Here is a 27,764-nt window from a genome sequence, read left to right on the forward strand (position 1 = left end):
AAGGTGCATTACTGAAATTGCCAAAATTAATGCCATTGCAGCAGTTTCTTGATTTTACAATCTATTCACTCAGAATTTTGAAATGTCATAGCCTTTTAACATTTTTGCATAGATTTTGTATGATTTTATAAGGTCCCCAAGTCTGTCATATGCTGACTTTGGGGGCCTTATATGCTGCTTTGGGGGCCTCATATGCTGCTTTTACCAACTTTCTTCTCATAATGATGATTATTAAACACATCAGTTACAAATTGCGTATTAAAATTTATTTGACTATTCAATAGTAGTTTTGCAATACAGCATATCGTTTGAGGACTTCTACTACAACATACATAGAAAAAAATTCCATTGGTAGACATAGATCTATGAAATTGTAAACTAGAAATTTCCTTTGTACTGTAAGGTGTACTGTAAGGTAATTAAATAACCTGAACAGCTAACTATAGTTGTTCAGTGGTAAAAGTTTCGAGGTTTGAAGGTCCCAGTTTGAATCCAGGACAAGTTTTCATGTATTTCTTAAATTATCCTATTAGAATATTTCAACCCACAATTTTACACTGGGCTGGATTTCTCCTTGAAACTCTGTAGCTATTCAAAAAGGTTTGGACTACATAATAATGGTTATCCATATACAGCACATATATACTAAAAATTGATTTTAAAGTTATTCACATACCTGTAAGCAGTTTTCTATGAAGTCATGACAAAAATTGGTCTTTTATACAAAAAATTATCCATAACTCTGTGAATGTTAATCAGATTCACATCAGACTTAGTGGGATCTAACCATTTCCAGGTTGGCCAGAACTCCATCAAAGCCTCAAACTACTGGTACAGCTCAGCACTGAGCTTGGAAAAAGCAGCCAGCAAAAGCAATCCACTTAACTCTAATTAATTTTGACAGCAATAATAGTGCATTCATGTAGCTACTGTATACTGAATGTTTATGGTGAAAACTTAACCTGCCATCATGGAAGATTACTAATTTACCTGTGCATTTGTGCATTGTTACATGTATAACGATAGTGATATAATAACTGCTGAAAGAAATAACTTAAAAGATGTTGGCTAGACATTAAAATTTTTATTATGCAAACTTTTGTGGTTTGAAAGAAACAAGAGTAAAAGTTAGGCAAGTAGTAGTAAAGCTACAGCCACCACAATGTATTCTAATAGAACAGTTAATTAAAATGATAAAAAAAGTTTGCACAAACACCTTGGAAAAACCCGTGGATTTGAACCCGGGACCTCCACACTAATGTAGTGCCACAGCAACTCACCAAACACGGTCAGGTATACTGCAGCACTTCTTTCATTTAATCCTTGTACACACACATAATCTGATCCATTATTACTGCTGCTCACATTAGTCACTATCAATATATTTGTAATATTAGTTGGAGCAAGACGTCCATCATAATCATTAGTTATAATGAGACCTGGTTCTGTACTAGCATCATTATTACCATTATTAGTAAACCATGTAGCACCACCAGGTGTTAATCCATCAGGCCACATCACTAAACAACTAAAATTTGCTGTTTCTCCTTCACACACTGATACATTTTGAGGAGACAGTAATATCACTGTAGAGTCTTCAACTAATCACATACACTTCTGCTGTGTTAATACACTCACCTGGTGATTGTGATGTTACTATGTGACTAGTGATCAGTATTTGTAACAGGATCTGGAACATATCTGGATTGTATACCTAGCAACATAATGTTCAGGGTAATGTTATCAGATGAAAAATATTCTTAAGGTTACGGTATAGTCACAGGCAATTAATTAAAAATTTTGAATGCCTATCAATACTTTTCAAGAAGGTTATATATATAATACCAATCTAACAGTCTGAAAAGTTTAAAGTGAACATGAAGCCCTTCATAATATAATTGTTTTTGTGTAGCTACAGTTTGTTAGAAGCAGCTAACAATGGAGCACTTGTAGCAACACAGCTCATACTCCAGCTGTTATGACCATGTTTTCCCACTGCCAAATGCAGCAAAAGCTGTAGGCTCTATGGACATTTCTAGGGCATAGTGATACTGCATATTAAATCTGCACAAAACAAGCCAAAAAGTGCAGCCTTAAAAAAGCCTGAGTGAAAAACGTTGTGAATCAAAGGTGGTGGCCAAGAAATGGCTGCAATAATGTTAATGCTAATAAAAAAAATTAACAATGCACACAGCCATTATTAAAATTTATTAGTATTAATGTCATTGCAGCTATTTCTTGGCCACCACTTTTGATTTCACAATTTTTTATCCAGGCTTTTAGAAGCCACACCTTTTTTCACAGCTTGGCTGTTTTTGTGTGGATATCACTTCTTTTTTTAATTGCAAGTTCCAAAGCCAGCCTATATGGTTGGCCTTGACACTTCCTCTTAACTTGCCTTTGAATTTGTTTTCCTTTTACTACAGGAATTGTTGAAGACTGCGTGGCTATAAAATTATGTATTTACGAAGAACTGAATATTGAAGGAATGAAGATAGTTAGGCAGATTCGATTAATGGGAGACACCAGAGGAAGTTCCACAGCAGAAATGACCAATTACCGCTCAAGCACTGTATTGAGCTATGAATACATGAAAATGGCATTTACTTGATTCCGTAAAACAAGTATGTAGCCCACCTGCACCGGCTGTACTTGGCCACACGATAAGGCTATTTTCATAAGTTTTGTAATACTTTAATAGAACACACATTTTTCTGAGTACTTCACATATAGAATTTCCATTGATAGATTCGAGTTATATTCTAATGTACTAAACTAGAACTTTCATTTATAAGGTAGAAATTAAGTGAGGTGAGCAACTGACAGCAGTGGCAGAGTGGTAAGGGCTGGGGTATATATATACTGTAGGTGTGGATGTCCCTGGTTCAAAATATGGAGAATTTTTTCCATTTTTTGCACACTTTTTACATCTCAGTGACTGTTCTATTAGAGTATCTCAATCACACTTTTTCCACATGTTTAATTTTGCTTTATATCTCCTTAGCTAATACTCTCAGTACTTTCAAAGCACAAAAGGTTTGCACTATGATAGGAACTTCATGTACAGATAGATTTTCAAGTTATTCTATCAAGCAGATTACCCTGTAAGTGTGACAACAAATCACTTTTGCAATTTTCAACTTCTCTATTGTTCGTAGTTTTACTTACCTCTATGAAAATTGGGCTGTAAACATGCTGCATTACACTCTTACTGCCCTCCACATTTGAAGTCAGTCAACTAAACCATGTATAGCAAGTGGAGTGAAAAGAAGAAATAAGAAGCAGATGAAGAAAAATACAAAGGAAATAAGTTGAAGGTACATATCTCGGTGATGGCTGGGCAAATTCAACTCACATTTGGAATAGGAGGTGCCCTACCCTGAGGGAATTACCGCAGCAAAACTAGTTAATTTCCAATCATACACTATTGAGTTACAAATGCATGAAAATAGTGTTTTCTTGGTTCCTGTAAAATACATACTTGTCTGTCATGTGTCCGCACTAGCTGTACTTGGGCACACGACACAATATCATGTGTACTGACTTATTAGGGCCTGTGGAAGTGTTTTTGGTGTTTTTCTTCCCAGTGATGGAGATACAAGCCTTCAAAGAGCATTGTTCACTTTAAGAAACTACAAAAAGTACAATAAAATGTCTTAACAAATAGTTGTTCAAAAATTGCTTCCACAGGACCTAGATATTTAAGTTGTTTGGTTACTTGTACTGAAATTACAATAAGAATCCAATGACTGTTAGTATGGTTTTTGGCAGCATGTTTTTTTTTGTAAAACATTGCTCTGTCATGGACCACACACCCAAAACAGTTGTTATTCTGCAGTAAAATCAAACAAGTACAAATAATTGTATTGCTACCACTAGGCACCCACCTATCATGCTCAAATTTTTACTTATTATGCTATGCTGCACCGCCCAAACATTTTTCCTATTGTGCTCCTCTTCAAAATGTATGACAGAAAAGATCGATATACTCTAATAAAACAGTCAGCTGCCTGATTGTTCTATTACAGTTATTGACTGTTTTATTAGAGTATATCGATCTTTTTCTGTGATATATACTTTGACCATCAAGGATTTATAGTATGGCTCAGCTATTCTTCCTATTATGCTAGCATTATGGTCAATGCTTTCAGGCACCTATTATGCTCATAATTATGCCAGCATAATCGGCGGGTCCCTAGCTACCACAACACAGTTGTTGAAATTATTTATCCCTGCTTTTGTATTGTAAAAGCAGGTTTTGTAATTTGTCTTGCCCATGCATTTTAAAGTATACTGCAACTTTAAGTCAGGCTCTTTTCTTTATCCATTAAAGCAATCATTATCATTCTATAAAACATTAATGTGTATATAAAACACATATTAACTGCATTAAGATAGTTATTAGATTCATCCTGATAACCAGACATCGTAGTTTAACAATGTACATGCTAAGTAATACAACCAGAGCTTATGATAACGTCTGAACACTGGACAAAATCCGGTCCAATTGCATAGATGTCTGACCAAAATGCAATTTGTCCAGACATAGTGTCCCATCAAAGCACAAGGAAGGAGCCTAAGGGCTGAGCTGGCATGCTATCAATAATAACAGTCATTCGGTTGCCAGGAGATATTATACAAGTCTTACAAAACTAAGGGAGTGACCATAAATGTACCATTGCCAACCCTCTAGTGTACTGTAACCACATAACAGCTGCAGTAAGGCATGTGACATCTTACTACTACAATGTTCATTTGCTATGGCTACAGTGGACATATTGGGCATTCATCTTCCACATGTCCAGTCAATTTTGGCAACTGTCCGGCCAATTTTAGTTTGCCAGGACATTGTGGCAGGACAACAGAGAATTCTTACCATAAGCTCTGTACAACAGATGCATACTGACCATGGACACGCACACTTGGTTTATGAAATTTTGTCAATAAGTGGACAATTTATATACACTCAATTATACTACGTACGATATAGTATGGTAGTACTGTATAGTAGGGATCGTGATGGTTTGAGCTATTCTGGCCAACAATGTTACCCAAAAGCTAGTCTCTTTTTCCTGTCATGGCAACTTGGCAGTATTTGTTAGGTATAATCAAATCAAAATGCTTGCAGTGATCCCAAACCATTCCAATGTGTTTCTGTGGAAGCTTATAAATTAATATTTACTGAATCTTCTACAGACTGACTAGCTGACTAACCAACTAATTCCTTCAGTCAAGCATAACTTGACCTTGATATCTACACGGTTGAATGTAACTTTGGCTCAAGATGTGCCTTTTCGCCAACCTAAGCAGCTACAGACCATGCATCATGGACTTACCTATGTGTCCAATTTCTTTCTTCACCACCATGTACTGTTTACTTGTGGTCATGCATGAAATTTAGAGTTTTGACTAAATGCTCCTGTCTCACGGTGCTGTAGAGTATGCATGAAAGCACTTAGTGATTTGTAATAAGAAACTTAAGAGTTGCTAGATACTGTGCACTTAATTTCGTGGAAGTATCATGTCAATACACAAATTGGTTGCTGTGCCATGAAGACGGCAGACAGATAGATAGACAGTTTTTCTAGCATTGGTACAGTATAACTGCCCTACATGCAGGATCATCTTCACATTCTCACAATAACATAATCTAACAAGTATAATGAATTAAATTAGAGTAGGACAGTCTATAGCGCTGCAATAAAAAGCACTGAAACAAGCTGGATCGGAGTAGTACGTAATGTCCAAATACTGTAAAACAATAAGAAGTGAATATGCCTATTGTGCATTGAAGGGACTTGTTTGTAAAGTTTTTTTTGCAAGCGCATGGCCACTAAATAGCCTGCTTTTCACAAAACCAGTCACAATATGTTAAAAGAGTTAATCACAGCACTATTATATTAGATTATGACTCACACAATAACAACTGATAAGTGGGTGTGGCTCTACATAAGCCTGCAGACAATAATGGACGTGGATTCGTGCATGCTTACAGACTGATGAATGGGCGTGGCCACCATATGTATACAGACAGTAATTTATGTAAGTGGGCGTGGATTCATGTATACCTACAGCTGATGAATGGACGTGGCTACCATAAGTCTACAGACAGTAATCTATGTAAGTGGGCGTGGCTCACGAAAGAACCAGGACTACGCCATGACGTGTAGTAACATGTCTACATTTAATTTAGCACGTTGGGTCAGACCAGAATGATCTGTAAAGCGGGACCTGGATGACCTGACTCGGTTTAACACATTGTTACTAAATAAACTATATTATTTTATTGACTTACACATTGCTATATAGTTCACCACGAGTTGCTCTCACTGATCAATATCAACAGAGAGTCACATGTACATACGTGTGTGTTCAAATAGTTTGGTACAAATGGCAACCATAATAGTTTGATGAAATAGATGGAAGCCGTACTGTAGTCTATTAACACTCAGCGGTAGAACCTTGACTGATGGCCATGGTGAAGAAGGATAAAAGGTAAGACAATAGTGCAAGCATTGTATGTTTATTAATATACCAAAGGTTTTTTCTTAATTAAGCGAACTAGAAACGTTTCAGCAGCAAAAGAATTAGGGCTGTAGCGAGTTTTCCGCTATGCTTGACTGAATGCGTCAGGCAGGCAGGCAGGCAGGCAGGCAGGCAGGCAGGCAGGCAGGCAGGCAGGCAGGCAGGCAGGCAGGCAGGCAGGCAGGCAGGCAGGCAGGCAGGCAGGCAGGCAGGCAGGCAGGCAGGCAGGCAGGCAGGCAGGCAGGCAGGCAGGCAGGCAGGCAGGCAGGCAGGCAGGCAGGCAGGCAGGCAGGCAGGCAGGCAGGCAGGCAGGCAGGCAGGCAGGCAGGCAGGCAGGCAGGCAGGCAGGCAGGCAGGCAGGCAGGCAGGCAGGCAGGCAGGCAGGCAGGCAGGCAGGCAGGCAGGCAGGCAGGCAGGCAGGCAGTAGAAAATTCTGTTGAAAAAATTTGAAAAAAAAAATTCTGTAGCAACTTGACGGAAACATCTCGGGTCGATCTGCAGACACTTTTGGGCTTGGTTTTACCCAACCAATACTGTTATGTCATTGTGAGGAAAAATCATGGCGGTTATATTATATCACGGATCGCCACCACACCTTTGATGTCCTTACTATACTATTGTACTGTATGATACAATGGGAACCAAGCTATTAACCTGAAATACCAATATCAGCACCATACATGTATGCAGCATAATAATATGGTGATGTCACTTTAAAGTAAATGAGTGTTATGTCATCCTTCTAGTATACTGATTGATGTGAGCATGCAGGGAAGTAAAACAGCAGACTAAATGTAACTATGCTAAGACAATTGTACTGTGTTTACCATACAGATGCAAATTATATGTTAAGGTCCGCAATCCGAAAATCAAATTTTACAAATTGATGCGAGATGAAAAATTTACTTTTAAAATTTCATGCTCCACACAAAGGACCAGATGAAACTTGCTACTTAGCCAGATAATATCCTGAGTTGTTGTAGTTACAAAGTACGCACAGTAATAAGCAAATGATTTGCTAGGTGCCTGGCACATGGTTGCTTTCTTTGAAAAAACAGACAAAGAAATACCTTTTTTCAATTTTAAACTGCCCTACCATCCAGGGCAAGAGAAGCCAACTCTTCCTCACAGTGTTTCAATATGGTCGGGTGCATACGTAGTATGTCATGGCTTTTAGTTTGGAAAAGATCTGAGACTTCTCACCATCTGGGTGGCGTGTGTCAACATTTCTGCAGTATTAAAGAATTGTGTCGTGCTTTATAGCCATTTCCAGTGCTTCTGCAGCCACAACAATCATTATTATTGACTAAAACTATGGTAAAATCTGTCCCTAGACGTTTGGTATCAGTGGTGTTGTCAATTATTATTTCATCCACAGCTTCCACGCCTCGCTCTAAGCTATGCACAATAGGAAGCAGAAAATTTGACTTCACCTCTCATATTCCACAGCAGCTTCAAATTTTTACTAGATTACCCTACATCACCATCGTGTTGCAAAATATCCCAAAACAAACAAAAAAAGCACAAAATCTTTCATTTTAGATTAAAGCTGGATGGAGCTCCTGGTGAGATGGTGGTATACTGCACCATATGAAATCACAGAAACACCAACTGCTAGCTACGTACTACTACTAAACGTTTGCACCATCATTTATCACCATTATAAACAAACTTAGGTGACCAGTGTGGCATCAGAAGTATTGGAAAGGACTTTGACACCATTGAGAAAATCCCTTGGAATGATGCACAAAAATTTTGATACTCTTTACCCAGATGGTGAGGAGTCTCAGATCCTTTCCAGACTTGTGTAGTACTAGTGTGGTTTTTTTTTGTTGAGGTATGTATAATATGCAACCTTGTGAGGTAGTCAGGCACTTTGATTAGCTGTAATGTTTCTGTAACACCAATACTCTTTACATTTCTGCAACACCTGAAGTCTTCTGTTCCACCTCAGATAGTGATTCAAGTTTGTCACTGTATTGTAGGATGTTCCCCCTAGCAGCATAGACAGACTATGCATCCAACCTTATTACATCACTATGAGGAAGAGTTGTCTTTTCTTATCTTGGCTGGTAGAGAAGTTTGAATGTGAGAATTCGTGTTTCATTTTCTGATTTTTGAAGAAAGTAACAATGTCCTGGGAACCTAGCGAACCATTTGCTTATTACTGTACATAATATTATATACTTTAATACTACAATAACTCTAGCTGAGTAGCAAGTTTCGTCCGGTCCTTTGTGTGGAGCATGAAATTAAAATTATAAATTTTGCATCTCGCAAATACTAAAATCAATATTTCTGCAATCGTGCCTCCAGTTTCATGGTGGATCTAGCTAATATGATGAACATTCCACAATGGTAGGGATCGATTTATAAAAGTTGATTTTTCGGATTGCAGACCCTATTATGTTACATAAGTACTGTATACCTGTCCCATCGATAACTTATCACTCAGCATCAAGACACATGGTGGGGTGTCGTGTGGCCCAAGAAGCTGGCACACAATGCCATGAGTATACTGACAGGAAGGAAGAAAACACGCTATTCATATATTCGTAACTACATGTTGCCTTTGTGAAACACGATGATTTATTGCTGCACACATGCTTGCCAACAACAGTACCCCACAAGCCAAATTTCAGCAAAATCGCTTCAAGCATTCCCGAGATATGAGACTTCAAAAATTGGCTTAGCTTTCTTGGTTTTTCTCTTTCTTTCTTTTTCTTCATCTTTTCACACACTTACAAAAACTGCCATAAAATGCAAACACAATACACAGAAGGGAGTATAAAGGAGGTACCAAGTTTGGCTGAAATACGATAAGCAGTCAAAGCAATTATTTACAAAAAATAACACCAAAGTATTGTCACGCCTACAGGGTAGAGCACCCCAGGTACTATCAACCATCATGAGTTTTTCAGATGCAATACTTCCTAGAAGAGCAATGAAAGCCAACCATTTACAGCACTATTGTGAATACCTATGACTATAACTTACATGTATAAAATTTGAAAGGATTTGGTTATATCGTGTGGCTGCAGTGACCTTCAAAAGCCACTGTCCAAAAAAATCAATGCTTGGACAAAGTGATGTTCATTCGGACACCTCCATCTCTACCCTTCCCATATAACTTATAATATGACATTGTGTTGTAGTGATTGGTAGCAGATATTGCCTGTTTCCCAGACATGGTAAAGTGATGAATCGTTGGACATTAAATTGCAATTATAATTCCGGACACAGCAACTTCTTGTGATTATTTAGGCATTTTTAGAGTTTAAGTATAGCACTAGGTTAGAAACATTTGAAAACAGCTATTTAGACACCCTTATAGAGTGTTTTTGTCAATTTAAGATGGAAAGGAAACAATAGTTACCATATATAGCTACAATACATTACAGTAGGCCTAGAATAACCGCATAAAATGCTCAAATTTAATAATCTAATGTATATTTGGACTTAGTTGAGACATGGGAGGTCAGAAATAAACCACAACCATGTACGGAAGGTTGCTACTGCTTAATTGCCTCGGTGACTGTTCTATTACAGTATCAAGACACACGGTAGCGTATCGTGCGGCCCAAGAAGCAGGCGTGCCACACTGTGAGTATATTAATAGGAAGAAAGAAAATGCAATTTTCACACCTATGTAGCTCTGTGATCCCTACTCCAATTAGAACCAAATCTGTTACAGATGTGCCGGCCATTTAGGGGAGTCTACATACCAAATTTGAAGAAAATTGCTCAAGCCATTTTCGAGATACGTACAAGCGAACAAAATTTCGTTTTAATTTCTTCATTTTTTTCTTCTTCATTTCGCACACTTCACAAATTGGCCATAACACATGAATACATGCTCCAATCGGGCTGAAATTTGGCACACATACAGGCTCATTAAGGTGGATCTTAGTACCAACATTGGTAGGAATCTGATGAACATTCACAGAGTATTGACCAATTATTTGCGTAAATTAAGGTCGAAGGTCTGTCACGTCCACAGAGTATACCCCTTGGAGGAATGAGTTGACAATTGCTATGTGGATGGAGTAACTATCGTAGGAGTGCCTTTTGTGGTTTGAAAGAAATCGAAATAAAGATCATGGAGATATGACACAAAACTCAACCTGTGTCACAATTACGTGATCAATTTTTATGAATAAAAAAAACTATTAGTTTTCACGCCTACCAGATAAACCGCTTAGAGCAATGAGCAGAAAATCAGTATGTAGCTGGAATAATCATCATAGAAAGTCCTTGCAGTAGTACAGAAGAATCGGATTACAAACTATTGAGTTATACTTCGAACAGCAACTACGTGCAGCAAATGCGAGATTGAAATACTCTAATAGAACAGTCACCCTAATAGCACATTCAGCTACGTTTATAACTTACTCCATTATAGAATTATAATTATTACATTGCAAGTTATTCTGTAGGGAATTCAGCTACAACCAGTTAATCTGATAGATAGTTCAGCTACAGGCAAGTCATCCTGTAGAGAGTTCACCTAGAAACAAGTCACCCTGTAGAGAGATCAGCTAGAAGAAGTCACGTTGTAGAGAGTTCAGATACAAAGAAACCATGCACCATGTAGAGAGTTCAGCTGCAAACAAAATCACCCTGTAGAGAGATCAGCTAAAAGAAGTCACCTTGTAGAGAGTTTAGCTACAAAGAAACTATCATGTAGAGAGTTCAGCTGCAAAAAATCACCCAGTAGAAAGTTCAGCTACAAATAGATCACCCTGTAGAAAGTTCAGTTAGAAATAAGTTATCCTGTAGAGAGATCAGCTACAAGGATCACCTTGCAGAGAGTTCAGCTACAAACAAATCACCCTGCAGATAGTTCAAGTCACCCTGTAGAGAGATCAGCTAGAAGAAGTTACATTGTAGAGAGTTCAGCTACAAAGAAACCACCATGTTGAGAGTTCAGCTGCAAACAAATCACCTGTAGAGAGTTCAGCTAGAAACAAATCACCCTGTAGAGCAATCAGCTAGAAACAAGTCAACCTGTAGAGAGTTCAGCTAGAAGAAGTTACCTTATAAAGAGTTCAGCTACAAAAACAGATCACCCTTTAAAGAGAAAAGCCAGACAAAATAACCCTGTAGATAGATAAGATAGAAACAAATTACCCTGTGGAGAGTTCAGCTACAAAGAAACCCACCCTGTAGAGAGTTCAGTTACTGTGTAAACAAGTTACCCTGTAGAGAGATCGGCTAGAAATAAGTCACCCTGTAGAGGGATCAGCTAGAATCACATCACCTTGTAGAGAGTTCAGCTACAAACAAATCGCCCTGTAGAGAGACCAGCTAGAAACAAGTTACCTTGTAGAGAGTTCAATTACAAACAAATCACCTTATAGAGAATTCAACTACAAACAGATAACCCTGCAGAGAGTTCAGCTAGAAACAAGTCACTCTGTAGAAAGAATCCTGTAGAGAGTTTATCTACAAGCAATTCACCCTGTAGAGAGTTCAGCCACATTTCAAGTCACCCAGTAGAGAGATCAGCTGCAAATCAAACAAGTTATCCATAGGGAATAATTGACATGTAATAAATGTATGCATTTATACAATTTGTACATTTACTAATAAAATCAAAATTAGTTAAAGGAATTAAAATCTGCTTCATCTTTTTCTTCTTCCTGTGGTAAAGAAAAACAGATAGGTTAAAAAACACCCAAAACCGGGTATACAAATACAAAAAGAAGTGAAATCTAATCCAAAACAGCCAAGCTGTAAAAAAAGAGTGCGGCCCTCAAAACGTCTATTGTGAAAAAAGATGTGAAATCCAAGGTGGCAGCCAAGAAATGGCTGTGATGGTAAGTCAACGACAATTCAGGTTCTCGGCACCAAATTCACCTGAATTGTTGTTATTAATTTTTTTTACCATTAACCTACCATCACAGCCATTTATTGGCCGCCACCTTGGATTTCACATCTTTTTCATAATAGCCTTTCTGAGGGCCAAACTTTTTTTTTTTACAGCTTGGCTGTTTTGGATTACATATTAAATTCTATATTGTTTTACTTTAAATTTATTAATTGCACCTTTATTATGTATAATTTATATGTACAGACTATTTAAGGGCGTTTCAGTACGAAAACCAGTTAAAAAGCTACTTAAATTAATATACTCTAATAGAATGGTCACCGTGATTATTATGCAGTGGTGAGCTTCTATATACTATTTTGATTTATAGTTGACCTCACACATCTCAAATAAGCTCAAATAAGCTCAAATACATTATGAGCAACTTTATGTATGTACGTACGTAGCTATTCTAGGCCTAATGTATTTATTATAGCTATATGAAGTAACTACTATTTCCATCTAGAATTGACGAAAATCATTCTATAAATGTGCCTAAACAGCTAGCTGTTTTCAAATGTTTCTAACCTAGTGCTATACTTAAACTCTAAAAATGCCTAAATAATCACAAGAAGTTGCTGTGTCCAGAATTATAATTGCTATTTAATGTCCGACGATCCATCGAGTTACCGTGTCTGGGAAACAGGTGATATCTGCAATTCTGTTGATAAAAATTTGATCTGCTTATATCACAGGATAGCTCAAGGATAGCTCTACCAATCCAGCCAAGTTGTAAAAAAAGAGTACAGCCCTCAAAAAGGCTATGGTGAAAAAAGATGTGAAATCCAAGGTGGCAGCCAAGAAATGGCTGTGCTGGTAATGTATATTAATGGTAAAAATTTTAATCACCTGAATTGTCATTATTAAAATTTTTACCATTAACCTACCATCATAACCATTTCTTGGCCGCCACCTTAGATTTCACATCTTTTTTCACCATAGCCTTTTTGAGGGCCACACTCTTTTTTTTACAGCTTGGCTGTTTTGGAATAGATTATTTTTACACTAGTGTAAATTATAAGTATTCTCTCTTCATTTCAAAATAGGATTCTTGGATAACTCAAAAGTAACTGTACTTGGACCCAGTGACAGCTTTTTGTGACATATGTCTTTGTGAATCAGATACTGATGCTGCTTACTGATTATCTTACATTCTGGCAATAATACAAGTACTATACTTTTCATTGTGCTAATTATTATTGCGTATAAGTGTTCTTTGCAAATTAAAAACAGGCTGTTTTAGTCAAAGAAGCATTATGGTGCATAAGCATTAGCTACTCATTCAAATCTTTCATCTTGAGTCTACAGCAGTATTGTTTAATGCTATTGATGTTAATTGATCACTCAATAGGAACCAACAGAGAATACAGGTATAAAAGAATCCATTCAACAACTAACAAAAAAATCATGCTGTCGAACAAAAGGCACTTACTGCATTTACTTAAGCAAATCCCTTAAATAGCATTTATCAGCATCATCAATATTCATTCTGGCTGCACTACAGTGACTAGAGCATGATCGTGATGAGTAAACCCAGTAAAACACTATTTTGCATGTATAATGTAAAACTTCATGAGATACTTCTATTTCAAAGTGCAATAAGAATTATAACTTTAAAAATAAAGTAGACATTAGAGTACGTATCTCAATCTTGCTACTCAGTTTAAGATGCATGGGGGCATGGTACAATACCCTGCGGAGCTAGGTCGCTCAGGAGCACGGCCTCAGCAAGTCTCCGAGATGTCATGATCATTAAGGGGCATGGCTTATTGTAATCGTTCGATAGTAGCTACTACCTGATACTACCAGGGATACTTAAACACTCACAAATAGTTTCATTGCGTTCCTTCAAGGAAAGAATCGATACAAAAAATGTGACCCAGTCTGGGAAAACTGGTGTTATCGCCTATTTAAAAGTATCGAGAAACACCGGTTTTAAGCATTTAGTGTGTTGTAGCTCGCCAATGGTTGAAGCTATGTGTACCAAATTTTCACACGTTGTACGCCAATCCCTTACCTTCCAGAGCATCTACTGTGCAAGTAGCCAACAACTAAGTTTCCCGCCATTTTAGATAGTTTTTAAACTGAAGTTGACTGTACCAAAAGGGGTGGGAGGCGGGGGCCCTGGAAGGTGGGAAAGATGGTGTTCAAAAATTGAAAGGAAGACGTAGGGATGAATTAGGCCAAGTTTTGGGCCATTGAGGTATCAAAACTGACTAAAATGAAAGGAAATTCACAGCAGAGGTAATTATTCAACACCACAGAGCTGTACAGCCACATACAGCCATCCCCAGGCTGACCAGAGCTCCATTAAGGCTCCACACCGCACGTACAGATCACCACTGGGCTTGGAAAAAGCAGCCAATAAAACCAGACCACTCAAGTCTAGCTGATTTTGATTGTGAAATTAGATAGTTTATTCATGTAGCTTTGTGTCCTGGGTGAAAAATTGAATCTGCTAACATGGGCGATAAGACAGGTTTTCCCAGACTGGGTCACAAATATTACCTTGTATGATATACTAGCATAAAGAAAATGAAATGAATAGCAAGTGCAGAAGGTAGACATTCATTGGAACCGTTATGATTTTTTTATGATGGTTTTTAGATGTAGCATTTTTAGTGGTGTACATCATTTTAGGGGGAATCCTACTAAACAGTCCTAATGTTCTGTTTAAATATGGTATAGCAGCATACATGTACAGTATAAAGTATGCAACAATGCTTAAAAAGTATTTTATAATTCTATGAATACTATCCCAATGAAAACTTAAAACCTGTGAATACAGGGAGTCAGAAAAACATAACTAAAAATGCGACAAAACCCAGTGATGACCCAACAACATGCAGTCTAAGTATGAGCTACAACAGTCGGGATCTCTGCATTCAACCTGTACTTATTGTAAACATTGGCTTCTCAGATTTTATACTGTGAATGCTATCCAAGCAAAACAGGTGCCATGCCCCTTAATTTGCAAGTTTTTTAATTGCTTGCACTCTCACAAGATGACATTGCATTTGAGCACTACTTACCATACGTAGTGCCATACTTGTGTCTAGCTAGATCGTTAAGGGGCATGGTCAAAATGGTTTTCAGTGATGAACCTATTGTGCCACTACAGGCACTACTGGATGACTAAAAATACTACTTAAAATATAGTAACTTTACGGTGGTTAAATACAATCCTCAAGAAAACTGGCAACAAAGAAAATTTATGTCTCGATTATTTCCTCTTTTTCCCCCGAAGATTAAACTAAAGGCAAGGTGGAAAGGGCAGACACTTATTGGAACTCCAAAAGGCACATCAGACATTAGTTAGGTATTGTGGGATAAACAGTGGCTGTACAACACATTGTATAGCTAGCCTTGTGACTGTGGTGTGGCTAGCAGACAGATCAAATTATGGGTTTTATTTTTCTAAAAGTTTTTTAAAGCTATTATTTGTACTAGTAATAGCATGGGTAGCAGTGAAATTTGGAATAAATACCACGAGTGTTGTATTGGAAATGGGGATAAATTTCACAAAGTGAAGCCGAGTGAAATTTACCATTTCCAATACAACAAGAGTGGCATTTATCCAAAATTTCACTGCTATACCCATGCTATTCCCAGTTAATACCATACTCGCTGCATATACGCATGCTGTGCATTAGCGTTGCTATGTACGCAATTTGTCACTATATACTAAACATGCGTCAACACTAATTGGCGCTACATTGTTAACATAAATTCTAGCCAATGAAATTGCAATTACAACTTTTTCACTGCTACCAGTGAAATACGGGATAAATTTCACTGCTACTATTGAGACTTTTATATGGGCAGTGAAACAGGTATGGTATTAACACTAGATACTCCAAGGCTCTTCTACTTTTCATCACAGAAAATGCTTCTACAATGTTTTTTAGTGGCAGTGTCTTGGAAAGTGTCCTTGATTAGGAGGATCCCAACTACCACACCAAATGATGCAAATCATTATAATGCTGTAGTATAGTAGTTAGCAATAATGAGCGTAATGCTTTTACTGTACCATTATTATGCTGTATACACATTCTATTCTGCGAATGCTATCCCACTAGGGTCCTGTGAGAAGGCTTAAAAGCCTGTGAATAGAGGGAGTCATATACATGTAACCGAAACGTGAAGAATGCATTTCTGAATTTATACAATATAGCAACATCTTTTAAAGGATATACCCTGAGACCCAAATTCTTTGCCTTGTCAGTGTGCATTTCACTGTGTGCAGTGGCTTTCAGTAGTGTACAGTGCTTCAGAAATCAGATTAGACAAAGTCCTTCAGTTGCAAATATATTTTGACACAGGTAGCTTCTTTTGTATGGCTCGTTTTCAATACTTTTCACCATTTACATATCTCAAATTCCAGCTAATAATTTTAAATGCTGCAGAGTATGTTCAAATTATTAAATTAGAATTAGAGTGTAGAGATATTAAAGTAAATCTTCATAATCTGTTGTAATTCAACCAAGAAATCTTGTGGTAAGATGTGGGGAAGTGATAAATTTTCTGAAATACAGTACAGCTCACAGGTAACGTTGCGAGTATACACATGCGAGTAATGCCCGTTTCTTCTCATTGGCTCATTCTTTTCAATGTATACCTGTGGAACATAGCATGAATATGCACTAGCCGCACGCGAAACTCGCCACACATGAGAACACTCACCACTGAGTTTAGTAACTCCATACAACACTTAAATCACGTAAACATTTGTGACCGGTCCCATATGTTCATGCAAGCCTAGCTAGCTAATTTTACAGTAAACGCACACTGGGCCCGCAGAACGCCGGGTCCCCAGAACACAATGGGTGGAATATTTACGAAATCGAAAAAAAAAATCCATGAATTCTAGCTAACGGCGCATGTTTCACAATAAAGGAAAGTGATAACACCAAAACCCTTGGTAGCATCGTAATCCCAAAAGCAAGAGGAGTTCCAAAATCTTTGTTGCGTGTCAGTACCCCCAAGGAGACGTTAATGTTGAATACTTGACTCATCTTTGACCTGTCAGGGGCGTATCGCACTGGTAGCTCTTCGCCTCCCACCAACTGGTGTTAGTGGTGGTGGTTTGGTATCTGCACCTGGTCCTGGTTGCCGTGTTGGATTTAAAATATTTTTTCAGTCCTAATATTTTGGGGTAAAATTTTATTAAAGCTTTACAGCACAAGTGCTGAAGGTCTGTAGGGCACCTGGTCCTACAGCCTGCTCAAAGACATTAGACACTAAGACATTAGCTACTTAAGGTGTGTTTGAAAAGTTGCAGAAAGGAGAAAAAATCCAAGACTGGACCTAGGTAAAATGTCTGCCAGGTCTTATATTTTCATTTCCCAGGTATACTGATACTTGGGCAGGGAAGGAATTTGGTGCCTAGAGGCATTCCACGCACCAAAGGCCTTCCTTTAAGCCACAGAAAGGGGCCCTGCAATGTGCAAGGGTGGGGAACCTTTCACCCAAGTATCTGGATCTTTGTGGTGTAGGTAGCCAGTCTGCAAGTTCAGTGTCATGTAGGAACAGCACTTAGCGCATATGAGTAATGCAAATGTCTGAATTTTTATTTCCTTTTTTTTTTAAATTAATTAATTAAAAAAAAAATTTTTTTTTTAAATTTATTTATATATATATTTTTATTATTTTTTTTTACAATAAACAAGCAACAACAACGAAGGATTAACGAATTCTGCCATGAATGCATGTACTGAAGTGAATATTATGCATCAAGTTGTGTCTAGTGTGTCATTGATAACCTGCTGCAATAATCTTGGACATTTTTGCTACCTCGCTGGGAGGAGGTCTGATATAGCGTTGAAAAGCATTGCTTCTCCAGCGACCAAGAGTTTGTATGTGAGCATCTGGCATTTTGGCTAGCGATGCAGAGGTTTCTGCTCCTATGTGGAAGCTATGTGTGCTGTAGTGGCGCTTATCTAGCTTGAGGTTGTCTAGCAGAGACTTGAGCCCTGCGCGAAACATTGCTGTGGTCTAGCCTTTGCCATCCTTAGTGATGAAAAGCGGACCTGGTTGCCTGCTCCTTTTTTCAAGGTATGAGAGGATTGCCTTTATTGGACAGACCGGGCTATCAGTGGTGCCCATGTACACTTTGACACCCTGCTTGAATGGGTCTGTTTTGGACTGCTTTAGGAACAGTTGTAATAGACCGGGGTTTTTTCTGTAATCAACAGCAATGTCAATGAGTGATAAATGGCAAGATGGGTCATATGAGTCTTCTGTAGGAATCGTGAACTCACTGACTCTTAGGAAGCCAAAAAAAGGCGAGACAGCACATAGCCCAAAGTGTGGTGTTGTTGTAGGAGGCACTTTCCTTTGACAAAAGGGATCTGATGCTATGCAGCATTTGGACAGTGACTGGCAGGCGAGTTCTGGTAGAGTTTATTCCTGTTTAACGCTTTTTAATTCCCCTCAAGATGAATTGGAGCCGAGGGGTGACTTGGTGATTAAAATGGTTATGTAATCCCTTACAAATGTGCATGTGTCGGACAGCTGATAGATATACCTTTATTAGAGGTAGCCAGGTGTGTTATGAACAGAGTTAAGGTGCACTCAGACGTTGGGATTGGCTTGATCCTTACCATTTTACAGAAATTAATATATCTTCTGCGGCCCGCCGCATAGGTATTCCTGCTTGACTTGGCCAAAGCATAATGCAACAACTTCTGGGCTTTGCTAAATTGCTTATTGAGGCAAGTGCTCCTTGGTGGTTTCAGAAGATCTAAAAAAAATGATACAATCAATGACTCAAGTGTTACTTTGTTTGCAATTGTTATTATTTGTAAGATTAACAACAGGGATAACAACCATATGGTCAACTACAATTGTTTACAATAAACTACAGATATGTGAATTAACTACAATGTAGCTTCATCTTGTATGAGTTTTTTGTTTGCTGGTGGGTGGAGGCTCTTGAAGCCTGTTGATGGTACGCTTGAAGTGACGCATGAAGGAGGGGGAAGTCCAGTCTCGCCTTTGGGGAGATAGGAGCTTTAGGAGTGATGATGGGATAGATGTGGGGATGCTGGAGATGTGAGGGTTCTGCTTTAAGAATTCTAGTGATCTGTTTCTGGACAGCTGGTCTGCAGCAGTGTTCAGTATGCCCGGAATATGGCAGGCCAAGATTTTAATATCAAAATGGGCTGAGAAAAACCAAAGACAACGCAAAAGGTGCATAACCATTAACTCCTTCGAGGATCCTTTGGTGATTGAGTCCACGACACTGCTGTTGTTGCACTTGAATTCTACACTGCTGCCTGATAGTAGTGGTTCCCACACAGCACAGCTTAAAACAATTGGCACGAGCTCCTTTGCCATTATGTCCATACGTGCCCATTCCTTCGACCACGCCAGCTGCATCCACTGAGATCCAAATACCGCTCCACAACCCCAGAACCCTGATGCATCTGTAACAATTGCGTGGTTTGGGGTGGATCCATTGATAAAACTGAGCCCATTCCAGTGTGTGGCAAAGAGGTGCCACCACCTAAGGTCTGAGCGGAAGCCCCTAGTAAGACGTGTAAAGTGAGATAGTTTCCTTAGACAAGCTGCTGCCCTGTACATTCTGGACACAAAAGTCCTTCCTGGTATTACCACCTTAGTGGCATGTTGTAAAAGGCCTACCAAAGATAGGATCTCTCTTTTTGTAGCCTTTCTGTGGGATAGCCAGGCTGCAACTTGCTTCCGAATTCGTACGAGTTTGTCGTCAGGTAGGCGAGCCTGCATGAGTTGAGTATCCAAGGTGATTCCTAGAAAGGTCAGACACTGGGAAGGACCCTCGATTTTTTCTAAGGCAAGAGGTATTCCTAGCATGGAGCAAGTGTCCTTGATTGCCTGAAGATTATTGGCACACGAGGGGGAATGTGGTGGTCCCATGGTGAGGAAATCGTCCAGGTAATGCATGACTGGTGTCACCAGCTGTTGCTCAAGGATCCATGACAGCAGATCAGCCAGGATGTTGAACAATTTAGGAGCAGACCTGAGCCCAAAAGGTAAGCAGGTGTCAATGAAAATCTGTTTATCCCATCTCATTGAAAGAAGGTGGTGATCGGCCGGATGAACTGGCAGGAGGCGAAAGGCACTTTTAATGTCAATTTTTGCTAACAGCGTGCTGTGGCCTGTGCGCTTAATGTAATCGATAGCTGAGTCCACTGTGATATACTTTAGTGAACACAATTCTTTTGGGATGCCTCCATTGACACTTCCATCAGTTGGATGGGAGAGGTCAACAATTAGTCTCCACTTGTTTGGTTGGTGGCGTTTGGGAATGACCCCGAACCTGCTAACATGTGCATGTGGGACTAAAAATTCTTGGAACGGGCCAGCAACACGTCCAAGAGCAACTCTTCGGTTAGGTAGCTCTCCACTGTTTCAGGATGTTGAAGAGCACAACTTAAGTTTTGCTTGGAAGACTTCAATGGGTGTGATTGTTGCTTGAAGCCAATGCGAAATCCCACTGTGATTCCAGAGAGGAAGAAGTCAACCAGCGGTCTATTAGAGTGATCTGCCAGTGATTTTTCCCAGTTGCTTACATCTAGTGGTGTTTTCGTTGCCTGGCTGCGGGTGGTATTTTGACATCAGATGGTTGATTGCTTAAGTGGTTTGTCCAAGCTGAGATCCAGTGAGTGTAGTTGCAATGCAAGTCCTTAGTGTGCACACCAATAATGTGCTGCTCTGTCACCACTGCAGAGGAGAGAAGGGGTTGATAATAATTAGACTGTAACCATTTCGTGGTACATGCATGACCTATACATGAGATTCGAGTGCACTAACTCACAAGTTACTAAAATTATCCCAACATTGCATGCACAACATGTTCAATATATGGGCTTGCCATGCACAGTGCACCACCAAGATCAAGCTAGCTTGAGATATATGTTGTGGCTACACTAAAAACACATGAATGCACAAGCCTTGTATTTGTAACAATGCCGTTTGCACATAAACATAAATACAATAGTGTACATAAAGGAAGGAAAAAAAATGAGTTAGTTAATTGAGATGAATACGAGTTATGACTGGTTATTGTGCTGCCTGTCCTTCTGCTTGTACGTACACTGGGTAGCTTTGTGGTGCTTGTCCTGAGCTCTAGGGTTGTGGACACAACGGTAGCATATATGTTTGTAGCGGCAAGAAGCCCTGGAGCAACCGTTTGGGCTGTCATTCCAGTCCAGGCAGATTGGTTGGTTTTGGCGCTGAGGCCGTTGAGGAGGGTTCGGGTTAGGTGTGTTGTAAGGGGCAGGTCTTTGCGGTTGACTACACTGAATAGCTTTCTCTGGGAAGGTTATATTCCAGATGGTGATGTCTATAACTGACCACTGACTGATACGAGAGGCTGATGCTTTAAGGCAAAAGCGGCAATCATAGGTTACCCACTGGCCTTCACGACAGTCCTGTGATGCCCCTATTATTAGACTTTGATATCCCAGGAGGTCAGCAACCCGCTTGGGCTTTTGACGAGAGATGATTGCCATGTAGATTACAAAGCACTGGACCCAATCAATGATGTGGGATACCACAGGGAGTCTCTTACGGGTATGCTGGTCATCAGTATTGAGGTCAGCTGAGTCCAGGTAGCTTGGAAAGAGCTCTGCCATCTCTACAAACAGTCCATCCTCCACATGCTTCACAAGCCTAAAAGGGATGGGAGGGAGGCCATTGCTTATTAACACCGGTTGATGTAACTTCTCGGATGGGAATGGAGTGTCTGAATCATCGCTGTCCGTGCTGAGAAGTTCATCATAGTCCGAATGGAGTCCCAGCTGTTGGATTTGGGAGAGTTGGCTGCCACCAGGGGACTCGTCGTAGGCTGTGGGACAGGACACAGAGGCAATGAGACAAGGTGGGTATGCCAGTATAAGCATACTGCCAGCTTTTACATTGTATATTATTTGGATTGAGTTACAATACTATATTATTTGGATTGAGTTACATTGTATTGTAAAGGCTTAGACATACATAGCACAAAGCATGGTGTACATTAATTGGGCATGATACACATTATAATTAAGGAATGGTGCGCAGTACAAAGGAGTATGAGCATGGTGTGCGTTATATAAAGCTTGAGCGTGGCGTGCCATCCAAAATTAACTGCTACTACACAATACATACTGTATACAATAACTTACCGAAATCTTCATTCTCGGCGTCTTCTTCATCAGTGCTATTCTGGGAGTCGGTGACGGGCGTAGTGCTGCGGCTGCGCGTTGATTGGCTGGCCTGATCACCTACACGCGACGGCTTGATCTTTGGGGCGTAGACGAAGTTGCATCCTGAGGCTGCGGCATAGCCTTCACCACTGCCGACACGATGTCCGGGATGTCTGCTGCTGTTAAGGGGCGCGTCTTTGATCTCTTCGCAAGGGGAGCTCCGGTGCTTTTGGTTTTTCTTCTCTTCTGTCCTGCCCTGGTAGAATCCCCGGAAGTTTCGCTGGCTCGCGATCCGGTCTTGGCTGGAGGCTTCTTGGGCGGGGCTTTCTTCTTCTGTCTTGTGGTCTTTTCCGTTGAATGTTTCGCATTCGATTGAGATTTCTTACCTTTTGGCTTTGGAGGCATCTTGATAACTCTTGATGGCCACTTGTCAAACGGCTGACGCCACGTGCTACTGCGCATGCGCTAGTACTCTTATTAAAGCACTGTTATTCCTATTATTGTCTCATGTCTATGGATGATTATTTGGTGCTGCTGTCACCTTCAACCTTAACTTTGTTTAAAGGTATTTTTTAAACTACATGAAGATATCAGCGTTAGTCTGCCTTGCGTTGGACAAGAGGTTCACTATCGCTTTTTCTTATGTTTGTTCGCCTTTGCCGGTCCCCCTGGTTGTAGGAAAGGCCTGGAAGACAAAACTTACCCATCAATGGATTTGTTGTTCATGGAGAATTCGATAGTGCAAGTTGCATCTTGGTAGAGGACTGCATCCATATGTTATGATCATTTATTAAGCGCCTGTAGTTTATTGTCACTGTACAAATCGATTTTTTTACTGTTACCACTTTGTAGCGCTGTAACTACGAAATTTCTTGGTTTCTAGAGTTGAAACTTCGGTTGACGATTCCTTTGGCTACCTAGATAAAGAATATCTAATCAAAAACAGCCAAGCTGTAAAAAAAGGAGTGCGGCCCTTGAAAAGGCTATGGTGAAAAAAGATGTGAAATCCAAGGTGGCGGCCAAGAAATGGCTGTGATGGTAGGTTAATGGTAAAAATTTTAATAACGACAATTCAGGTGAATTTGGTGCCGCTTGGTCAATTGGCACAAAATTCACCTCAATTGTCGTTATTAAAATTTTTACCATTAACCTACCATCACAGCCTTTTCTTGGCCGCCATCTTGGATTTCACATCTTTTTTCACCATAGCCTTTTCAAGGGCCGCATTCCTTTTTTTACAGCTTGGCCGTTTTTGATTAGATTTCACTTCTTTTTGTATTTGTATACCCCAAAGCCGGCCTATGGCCAGCTTTGGGGCTTTTTAACCTATATATTTTTCTTTACCACAGGAAAAAGAAAAGGATGAAGCAGATTTAATACTTTAACTCATTCTGATTTTATCACTAAATGTACAAATTATATATATAATGCATATATCAAGAGTTCATAATATAAAAAGAGAGCATATATTTATTACATGTCAATTAATCCCCACAGGATAATTTGCAGCTGATCTCTCTACTGGGTGACTTGAAATGTAGCTGAACACTCTACAGGGTGATCTGCTTGTACGTAGATGAACTCTTTACAGGATTCTCTCTACAAGGTAACTTCTTCTAGCTGATCTGTCTACAGGGTAACTTGTTTCTAGCTGGTCTCTCTACAGGGCGATGTGTTTGCAGCTGAACTCTCTAAAAGGTGACTTCTTCTAGCTGAACTCTCTACAGGGTGATCTTTTCATAGCTGAACTCTCTACAGGGTGATTTGTTTGTAGCTGAAATCCCTACAAGGTAACTTCTTCTAGCTGATCTTTCTACAGGGCGATTTGTTTGTAGCTGAGTTCTCTACAGGGTGTTTGTTTGCAGCTGAATTCTCTACATGGTGGTTTCTTTATAGCTGAACTCTCTACAAGGTGACTTCTTCTAGCTGATCTCTCTACAGGGTGATTTGTTTGTAGTTGAACTCTCTACAGGTGATTTGTTTGTAGCTGAACTCTCTACAAGGTGACTTCTTCTAGCTGATCTCTCTACAGGGCAATTTGTTTGAGCTGAACTCTCTACATGATGGTTTCTTTGTAGCTGAACTCTCTATTAGGTACCTTCTTCTGGCTGATCTGACTACAGGGTGACTTGTTTGTAGCTGAATTTCCTACAGAATAACTTGCAATAGAGTAAATTATAAATGCAGCTAAATACTTTATTAGGGTGACTGTTCTATTAGAGTATCTCGATCTCGCATTTGCTACACGTAGTTGCCTTTCGAATCATAACTCAGTGGTTTGTAATCCGATTCTTCTGTACTACTGCAAGGACTTTCTATGATGATTATTCCAACTACAGACTGATTTTCAGCTAATTGCTCCAAGCGGTTTGCCTGATAGACACGAAAACGAATAGTTTTTTTTATTCATAAAAATCGATCGCGTAATTTTGACACAGGTCGGGTTTTGTGTCATATCTCCGTGGTCTTTGTCCCGATTCCTTTCAAACCACAAAAAGGCACTCCTACGATGGTTGCTCCATCCACATAGCAATTTTCAACTGATTCCTCAAAGGAGTTTACCCTGTAGGCGTGACAGACCTTCGACCTTATTTTACGCAAATAATCGGTCATAACTCCGTGAATGTTCATCGGATTCCTACCAAAGTTGGTACAGAGATCCGCCTTAATGAGCCCTTTAAGTGTGCCAAATTTCAGCCCGATCCGAGCACGCATTCGTGTTTTATGGCGGATTTTGCGAAGTGTGCAAAATGAAGAAGTAGAAGAAGAAAAAAACGAAGAAATTAAAACGAAATTTTGTTCGCTCGTATCTCGGAAATGGCTGGAGCGATTTTCTTCAAATTTGGTGTGTAGACTCCCCTTGCTGGCCGGAACCTCTCTAGCAAATTTGGTTCCAATCGGATAAGGGATCACAGAGCTACATAGGTGTGAAAATTGCGTTTTCTTTCTTCCTGTTAATATACTCACGGGTGGCACGCCGGCTTTTTGGGCCGTACGACACACTACCGTGTGTCTTGATATGAATTTGAAAAATGCACTAACTGGGTATTGTGGCATTACTTGGCGACCAATCTATCTAGGTCTACGGTAGCTACTGCTAGCTACAGTACCGTGACAGGTCAAGTTAGTAGCTAAGTGACAAGTATTCGGTAGCTACAACACAGGCATTGCAATAGGAGACCTCGCAGTTGGCAGAACTGAGCCAGTGCTGCCTCCCAACACCATAGGCGAGACCTGTAGTATCTCGTCTAGAGTGACGCTCTCGAGTACAGTTTGCTATCATGGAGCATTACTGTAGCCTTGCTGCATCCATGTGGGTCACTCGAGTGCACCCCACGCGCGTCGTGCGTGTACATGCGACGTTACCCGTGAGCTGTACTGTAACAAGCACTACCTGACTTTGCCAACAAAAATGTAAAACTATATTTACGATCTTATATCACATCATTACCAAGATAATAACAACTATTGAGATAGAATGGTTCTCACTTATCAAGATACCATATAGCCAAAACAAGTCAAAATAAGTTGATGTTTAGTTAACTTCTAAACACCAGGTGCCATGCAGCTACAGTACCTAACTATTTGGAATTAACCAACTATGTATAACTATGCTATAATATATAATTTCGGATTTCATAATTCTCCAATTACGTTGCTATACATTGCTAAGGAAGCATTTGTTAAACAAACTGCTTTTAACAACATTTTATGCACAGAAGTATCTTCTAAACTTTATAGTTTAACTATCATGTTTTTTCTTGCAAATTCTCTCAATACAGCCTCACAGCTGCTCTTGATTTTCATTCGCGTATATAGGGGACATGCTCACTTTCAGCAACTCAAAGGGATAGGCTATTCCTAGTAGACTATGAGGCCTGCACCACTGTTTTTCAGTTGTCAAATTCTGTGAAGGGAAGGTAATTCACAAAGTCTTAGGAGAATCGGGTGCTCTGTACAGTTCGTACAAGGCTTCCCAAGACATAGTCTGTTTTGCACTAAAAGAAATATTATGGTCACTTAATTAGTCTGTGACATGTTGACACATTTTAGTACCCATAAATTAGGTATCCCATAGCAACAAGCACACGCATCTTGCTATTCTACACCCTCTCACTTAAATTAGAACTACTCCGTCATTTTCAATCCAAAGGACATGAAATTTTCACACAAGCTACTTTAGTAATTTTGCCAAAGAAGAGCGTTTGCCATTTTTAAATAGCAAGTTCAGATGATGAATAACATGGAAGTAATGAAAAGGATTCCTGGGAGTGTCAACCCGAAAGATAAATATGTGATGAATGAGAAGTTAAAAGACAAAAATAAAAACGCACAATGGTTTGTGCTGTTTAGCATAGTGTATCATAAAAGTATCAAGGCTCTTGTGCGTAAACTGTAGGACTAGTTCTAGTATAAAGGGAAAAACTGTAACTCATGTTCTAAAGCAAATTTAGCAGTTAGGTTTGGACTAAACTGTGTACTAGTGTTAGCTTATATCCAGTAAAAAAGTACAGAACATTTGCTTAAATCATTTGTAAGTTATAGAACAAATTAAATTTCACGGGAAGCCATATAAGCGGACTGTACAGAGCACCCTGTAACAAATGTGACCAGATTTTACAAAACCGATCCAAATCGCAAAATCAAACTAACACCACCAGTGGATAGTTACACTATTGTACTAGTAGTTTTGACACTCAGCACCACTCAAACTACTTGAGGCTGGTTTCAACAGACGTCTTTTCTGGGGTGTGTGTAGAGCTCGAATGGCGGTTTTAGGCCTTGTGAAGGACCTGGCTTGGCAAAAATCAGTGGTTTACTGGTGGAGAGCCTGACAATGTTGACCAGACATTTTTTTCTGTAGATTTTGCTACATATCAACCACTAAGGAGCCAGCACAGCCCTGTAATCTTGTCTCTGGACTCCAATCGTGGTCTGTCTCCATTTTGAGGTCTAACCCTTGCCCACCCCCCACCCCTTTGTGAGCACTCGTGATACTACTTTGCTCATCCAACAGCTCAGATTTTCTATCTTATTTGGCAGGAAACTCTACAAGCAGCTACAAGTACTGGAAGTGGTCTGAAAGGTAACAGATTGATGCATCTTTAGCGTAAATTTCATACGCATGCTTGCTATCCCTGGAGAGTTATGCTGGCTTGGATTCTTTATCTCGAAACTTCTAATGTGCGATTCGGATGGTT

At 39.5% G+C, this 27,764-nt stretch overlaps 1 protein-coding gene across 2 annotated transcripts in view; it reads right to left on the minus strand.

Annotated features, from left to right (window-relative positions):
• Positions 1-27,764, minus strand: part of LOC136260660 (uncharacterized) — a 155,550-nt gene that overhangs the window by 113,180 nt on the left and 14,606 nt on the right. Inside the window, exons 2-3 of one of the 2 annotated variants that reach the window (XM_066054493.1) lie at positions 1,639-1,714; positions 1,281-1,586 (exon numbers count right to left, since the gene is read on the minus strand). In XM_066054493.1, coding sequence (XP_065910565.1) covers positions 1,281-1,586; positions 1,639-1,699 — 367 coding nt within the window. In that variant the 5' untranslated portion in view covers positions 1,700-1,714. Of the gene's footprint in view, positions 1-1,280; positions 1,596-1,638; positions 1,715-27,764 lie in introns of both variants that reach the window. The other variant, XM_066054486.1, reaches the window with a different exon arrangement.

This window comes from Dysidea avara, chromosome 1 (assembly GCF_963678975.1).
Source record: "Dysidea avara chromosome 1, odDysAvar1.4, whole genome shotgun sequence".
Taxonomy (NCBI): domain Eukaryota; kingdom Metazoa; phylum Porifera; class Demospongiae; order Dictyoceratida; family Dysideidae; genus Dysidea; species Dysidea avara.